A 7,422-nucleotide genomic window follows, 5' to 3' on the forward strand; every position below is an offset into this window, starting at 1 on the left:
TTTTTTTTTTTCTTTTCTTTTTTATTTGGTACTGGGGATTGAATCCAGGGCCACTTAAAACTGAACCACATCCCCAGCCCTTTTTATATTTTTATTTTTTATTTTGAGACAGTGTCTCACTAAGTTGCCTAAGGCCTCACCAAGTTGCTGAGCCTGGCTTCGAACTTGAGATTCTCCTGCCTCAGCATCCCAGATTGCTGCGATTATAGGCATGTGCCACCATGCCCAGAGAGACCTTGTCTTTAAAAAACAAAAAAAGTGGTTTTTTTGGATAATAGACTCATAAGTCACAGCAAATATTAAATAAAAAATAACCACACTTTGGGATGAGCCAACTATATATAACCATAAATATATATATTAAAAAAAAAAAGAAAGTAATTAACCATACTGAGAATTATGTCCAACTCTTTCTCCATCTACCAGTTAGACATTGTCTAAGTCCATATGTGATGGTATAACAGAATACCACAGACTGGGGAATTTTTAAAGAACAGAAATTTATTTCCTCACAGTTTTGAAGGCTTGGAAGTCCCAGATCAAGGGACCAACGACTGGTATCTGGTGAGGGTCTTCTTGCTTCATGGAAGGAAGGTAAAAGACAAGAGAGGGACGAACTCTGTGACTGCACATGACAGAAGAGCAGAGAGAACCTATTCCCACGAGGCCTTTTTATAGCTGCATAAATCTATTTATGAGAGCTGAGCCCTCATGACCTAAACACCTCTCATTAGGCTGTACCTCCCAATGCTATCGGCATCAGGGATTAAGTTTCCAACACACGTAGTGTTAGAGGGGACAAAAGCATTCAAACTGTAATTGCAAAAGTGGATTTTTGCATCAGATCCCTGTGAAAATTTTGTGAAAAAACAACATTGACTAGAAATATGGACAGAGCAAAAAAGAAATTGCCTTCCTCTTGTCCTTTTCAAGACAGTGAACAACTTGTTTTTAATCACCAGATTCTCCCACTGAGGCACTGTTAGGAGCAGCTGCATCCCACTTTTGTCAGTCTGACTCTCATTGATGAGAAAGATGTCAGTGATGCTTTCATCCAGTTCTTTAGGGGAAACAGTGTGAGTGGAATCAGGTCACTGTCAGCAAAGGTGGATGCATTTTTTTTTGTGAAGATTTTTCTTGACATCACTTAGGCAAAGCAATATTTTTTTCCTTCCTATATCACAATGTAGGATCCTGGCTTGGTATTTGACTAATGGACTCTTTTAAAGATAATTTAAATGCAGCTTAGAGGGCTAGGGATGTAGCGCAATCAATAGAGTGCTTGCCTAGCCCTGTATTTGTTTCCCACTATTACAAAATGAATGAATGAAGCTTGCTAAGGACAATTGAAACACTCCATAAGCCTAAAGCCTTTGACCAGTATATGTTCTTTCTTGCGCAGAGCACCAGCCTCCTTATATCATCGCAGTGTTGCCTCGATATGTGGAGATCAGAACTTTTGAACCAAGGCTTCTCGTCCAGAGCATTGAATTGCAGAGGCCCCGTTTCATTACCTCAGGAGGGTAAGGAATTTCTTTACTGTTGTTGCCATATTATGCCAAAGCTTTAAAGTCACCTGTGTCATCATAAAGCCTATGCTCTGTTACTGTATTCCAGATCAAACATTATCTATGTGGCCAGCAATCATTTTGTTTGGAGACTCATTCCTGTCCCTATGGCAACTCAAATCCAACAGCTTCTCCAGGACAAGCAGTTTGAATTGGCTCTGCAGCTCGCAGTAAGTCTTGCTCCGAACATTGGGGTATGAGTCTGCCTTCCTCGTTCTTGAAATTAGGTGAATTTGATGTTCATATTTAGTTTGGACTACTACAATAAGCACAGAGGTGAAAGTCGGAGACCTTTAATCCAGAGTTTGACTTGTGCTTAAAATAACTATGTAATTCTTAAGTGATTTTACTTTTTCTATAATAATAATAGTATCAGTGTCAATAATAATAATAGTATCTTATAGAATTAATGGGTTAATAAAATAATTCAGTAGATATTATATAGGTTTTAAAATTAAAGACCACTGAGGTGCACAAAAAATGCATCCACCTTTGCTGACAGTGGTAGAGTGATTGCCTGACAAATGCAAGGCCCTGGTTTAGATTCTCAGCACTAGGGGAAAAAAAAGGAAGAAAGGAAGCATGGAAAGAAAAATTTTAAAAAATACAAACATTGAAGTGTAGTAACAGTCATTAATTTGATATGACAGTCTCATTGAATGCAGCAACTAAAGTTGCTGAGGCTGGCTTCAAACTTGAGATTCTCCCCTCACCTCAAAATTCCTTTCAACAGTGAACTCCTGTGTTTATATAAGTAGGCCTTCTTTAGGTATTCTGAAACTACTTCAAGTTATTGTCAACCAGGCTATATCTTTCATTTACAATTATTACTTGATTAATATCATTACGGTAATATAATCATTATCACTGTAGCAAAATAATAAACATAGGATACTTATGAAGAAAAAAAAGTTTATTTAACTCACAGTCTGGGAGGTTCAAAGTCTAAATGGCATAGTGAAGGTTCTAGTGAGTGCTTTCCATTGATTGTACCTCCTTCTGGCGTGGATAACGATGAGAGGAGTCCATGCAGGAGCAAGCAATTACACCTGAAGCCAGGAGGGTCCAGGCTTGCTCATTTTATAACAACCCTGTCTTAAGAGCTACCAAGGGATTGCATGAGAAATATCTCATACCCCTAGTGACCCACAGAACCTCCCAGCAGTCCCCACCTCTTAAAGGTACACACCATTTCCCAGTGTGCTACCATCCCAGGGACCATCTCTGATGAGATACATAATTCAAATCAAAGCAGCTACTCTCCTATATGTTGTGGGAGGTTGTTGATAGCAAAGCAGTGACCGTGCCAGTGATACTTCTATTGCCAAAAACCATTTTGGAAATAATTTCAGAGTCTGTGTCTTATTCTTTTAAACATCCTCATGATTGTCTTATGTAGATGATGGTGATTGTCATCTATAGTGGGTGGACTTGATTTCAAGAAACAACTAAAAGTCATTCTGAGCCTAATCTAGTTATTAAATTGGACAGTACTAATTTAAAGAAATTTTGATGAAAATATAGTAATAGAATTTAATCTCTAGAGTATCTTTTTTTTTCTTTTTTTTTTTTATTGGTTGTTCAAAACATTACAAAGCTCTTGACATATCATATTTCATACATTAGATTCAAGTGGGTTTTGAACTCCCATTTTTACCCCAAATACAGATTGCAGAATCACATCAGTTACACATCCACATTTTTACATAATGCCATATTAGTAACTGTTGCATTCTGCTACCTTTCCTATCCTCTACTATCCACCCTCCCATCTTCTCTCTCTACCCCATCTACTGTAATTTATTTCTCTCCTTGTTTTTTTCCCCTTTCCCTCACAACCTCTTATATGTAATTTGTGTAACAATGAGGGTCTCCTTCCATTTCCATGCAATTTCCCTTTTCTCTCCCTTTCCCTCCCACCTCATGTCTCTGTTTAAAGTTGATCTTTTCCTCCTGCTCTTCCTCCCTGCTCTGTTCTAGAGTATCTTATAAACTGTTGCTAAATGGAAAGCAATGGCCACTTTTTAAAAATTAGATTTTTTTTTAACTTTATTTTCATTTTTTTAGTTGTAGTTGGACACAATATCTTTATTTTATTTATTAACTTTTTATGTGGTGCTGAGGATCGAACCCAGCGCCTCACATGTGCTAGGCGAGCATTCTACCACTGAGCCACAACCCCAGCCCCCCAAAATTACATATGTTTTAATCAACTTATGGTGGCCACTTTTTTTTTAATATTTATTTTTTAGTTGTAGGTGGACACACAATATTTTTAGTTTATTTTTATGTGGTGCTAAGGCACTTGCTAGGCAAGCACTCTACCACTGAGCCACAATCCCAGCCCAATGGTGGCTGCTTTTAAAGAGCAACATTTATTTTGTATGTGTAAGTTCTGGATTTAAAATAGAAACTCAGTCTTAAGACTGGTACAGGTATGTACCACCCTGTCTGGTTGCCAGACAGGATGGTAAATGCCTGTAATCTTAGCAACTCAGGAGGCTAAGGCAGAAGGATCACAAATTCAGAGCCCACATCAACGATTTAGAGACACTTTCAGCGACTTAGCAAGACCCTATCTCAAAATTAAAAATTTCAAAATGTCTGGGGATTTAGCATTTAGCTCAGTGCTAAAGCATCCCTTGGATTTAATCCCAAATACCAAACCTTAAAACTTTGTTGAATCTTTTACTTGTGATTCAACATAAATGAATAACATACTTAGATTATAAACTTTACAAAAGAATATGCAGTACATAACTCTTTTTAGTGTCTTTTTTTTTTTTTGTTACAGAAAGAGCTTAGGATTTTTCAGTGTTCTGCATTGTGCCTTGTGCAGTAGACAATCTAGAAGTTGGAGCTGGGGGTGTAGTTCAGTAGTAGAGCACTTACCCAGCATGGACAGGGCCCTGGGTTAGAGTCCCAGCACCATAAAAAGTAAAATAAAGTTGCACACAAGAATATGAAAGTAGGTTCCCATGTTTCTCCTCTTTTCTAGTCTCAAATTACTATGTACTGCTTGTATGACAAAAGAAGATTGGTTGGCATCACTTTAGTCTTGAGGGAACCTATCTTTATTTAAATAGAGAATATGCATGAAACTTCCAGATGGCAATTTTATACTAAACTTTGGTATTGACAAAATGAAGTGAAATTTTAGGGACAGTTCACTGTGGGTTGGGAAAGGCATCTGAAGACAGATGCTTGAGTTGGTCTTTTAAGTATAGGTAAGATTAGGATCAGAAGCAGGAAACAGCAATTGAAAATCAGAGAAAGTTAAAAAAGTGAAAGCAAGTTTCATGCATTTCTAGAACATTCATAGTCTGTACTAACTGGAGCAGATGATTGAAAATAAGCTCAATAAGGAGGCCAGTGCCAGGTTTTGGAAGTCTTTGAAGCACCAAGCAGGAGAACTTGAACCAGGTTCAGCAACATGCTGATAGTGGTTGAACAGAGATGGCAATAGGGAGGGAATGAAAAGGGGAGGGGAAAAGAAGAGGCAGAGAAGGGAAGGAGGAAAAATAAATTCTTAAAATTTATTTTTAAGAAAGAAAATAAATTTAGTAAAGATTGGTTTAAAAAGATATAAGGAGGGAAAGGTTATCAGGAGAAAACAAAGTTGATAATAGCCCTATTTATTAAGATTTTGCTGTGATTAGGACCTTTGCCAAATGTGTTGGCCATGCCAGATGTCTCATTTCTTGAGCACCCTGTGCTCTTACTGTCACTTTAAGCCCTTGCACAGTGCTCTCTGTTATTTTAGGGCCTCATGCATGCTACTTTGCCAGGAGCACACATTTGTCTTCCATTTCCTTGTATCACCTTCCCAGCTGCACTTGGCTAACTAACTACAACTCATCCTTCATATCTCAGTTACAACTCAGACTGCATTAGGTACCTCTCCCACATGTTTCTGTCATCATTCTTACCCTATTTTTTTGTTTTTAAACTAAACACTAGAATTTATTCAGATTTGGCCAGTTTTTTTAATTTAATGTTGTCTTTTCTGTTCCAGAATCAAGTCTGTAAATCACTTTGCATTTATTGTCCCTAGTGTCCTCTGGCCTTTGGCAGTTTCTTCAACTTTCCTTGTCTCTCATGACCTTGACAGTTTTCAGGAATAATGGTTTGGCATTTTGTAGAAACCCTGATGTTTTTTATTTGCATAGGTACTTATAGTTAGACTGTCAGGGCAGTCAGGGAGGGCAGATGCCAGGTTTTTTTCTTGTACACTTTGGCACTTGTGGTTTCTATGATATTGTCTCACTTAGATTGTACTGAAAAATATTTGTTAAGGAGCTGGGGTTGTGGCTCAGTGGTAGAGCACTCGCCTAGCATGTGTGAGGCCCTTGATTCAATCCTCAGCACCATGTAAAAATAAATAAATAAAAGGTATTGGGTCCAACTACAACTAAAAAATAAATATTTAAAAAAAATACTTGTTGAATAAGTTAGCTCTCACCTTTTCTATGCTTTTATTAGGAAATGAAAGATGATTCTGACAGTGAAAAGCAGCAACAAATCCATCACATCAAGAACTTGTATGCCTTCAACCTCTTCTGCCAGAAACGCTTTGATGAGTCCATGCAGGTCTTTGCTAAACTTGGCACAGGTAACAAGTGGGTGTGGCATTGAGATAGGAACTACAGAGAGAATGGAAACTGGAAAGAATAGGGGTACCAGACTTTTGATCTGCATGTATAACAAGATCCTGTGGGTGGCATATCGGTTACATTTTCACAGTCCTAATCTTATGAAAATGGTCTCATCCATAAACAGACTTCTAATTTTCCAGAATGATTTGCCCTCACCTTTATAGAAAGGTAAGAGAGTCATTCAATTCACCAAATGTGTATTTGATCATCTGGTGTTTATTGAATGTTCTTCTAGACAAAAGTCCTTGGGTTAAATAGTAGTTCATTTTTGAGAGCCAACATAGGAAGGTGCTGTGAAGTTCTCCCTTTTCTTAGTGTCCTAAGATCTCTCCAGGAGCTTAGGCAGAACTAGTGGACCTTTCTGTGCTTTAATTTCTCCTCTACAAAAGGTGTATAATGGCCTGGCCATGGTGGCACACACCTATAATCCCAGCAACTGGCGGAGGTGATGCTAAGGCAGGAGTACAAGTTCAAGGCCAGCCTCAGCAACTTGGTGAGACCCTGCCTTAAAATTAAAAAACAAAACAAAACAAAAAAGGCATGGAGAAGTAGCTCAGTAGTAAAGCACCCCTGGGATTCAATCACCAGTATCCCTCCCCACCTCAAAAAAAAAAAAAAAAAAAACCCAAATCTTTTCATTTCTGTATGTTCCATTTTTGCTTAATTTGGATCAATTCATATATAATCCATATATACTTAGTTTTCTTCTCTACCATATTATTATCTTCTCCTTCCTCATCTTTGCTTTGACTTTTCTTCACTATCTTCCAAGCCTGGTCAATAATGCCCTGTGATAACTCCTTGTATGAGTTCAGGTTCTTGGTTGTAATTAATAATGACTCAAGTCTGAATAATGTTAGCATAATCTGACAAAGTAAGAGGGTTTATTGGAATATTAGGGGAGTGACAATTAGAGGGAACCATAAAGGTGATAGGACACAAGGCTCAAGAATAGGCAGGTCCCAGTGCCTTGGGGGGACTGAGACAGGAGGATCGCAAGTTCAAAGCCAGCCTCAGCAATGGTGAGGCACTAAGCAACTCAATGAGACCTTGTCTCTAAAGGAAATACAAAATAGGGCTGGGTTGTGGCTCAGTGGCCAAGTGCCCTTGAGTTCAATCCTTAGTACCCCACTCAAAAAAAAAAAAAAAAAAAAAAAATTTGAAGGCAGGGCCAGGTACAGTGGTGAACTCCTAAATAA

General features: G+C 38.1%; 1 protein-coding gene across 8 annotated transcripts in view; it reads left to right on the forward strand.

The window, feature by feature from the left end:
- Vps39 (VPS39 subunit of HOPS complex) overlaps positions 1-7,422 on the forward strand; it is a 44,626-nt gene that overhangs the window by 22,448 nt on the left and 14,756 nt on the right. For all 8 annotated transcript variants that reach the window (XM_048793748.1, XM_048793749.1, XM_015480777.2 and 5 more), the window contains 3 exons: positions 1,403-1,523; positions 1,618-1,738; positions 6,051-6,180. In XM_048793748.1, coding sequence (XP_048649705.1) covers positions 1,403-1,523; positions 1,618-1,738; positions 6,051-6,180 — 372 coding nt within the window. The remainder of the gene's footprint in view (positions 1-1,402; positions 1,524-1,617; positions 1,739-6,050; positions 6,181-7,422) is intronic.

Source organism: Marmota marmota, unplaced genomic scaffold (genome assembly GCF_001458135.2).
Source record: "Marmota marmota marmota unplaced genomic scaffold, marMar, whole genome shotgun sequence".
Classification (NCBI taxonomy): domain Eukaryota; kingdom Metazoa; phylum Chordata; class Mammalia; order Rodentia; family Sciuridae; genus Marmota; species Marmota marmota.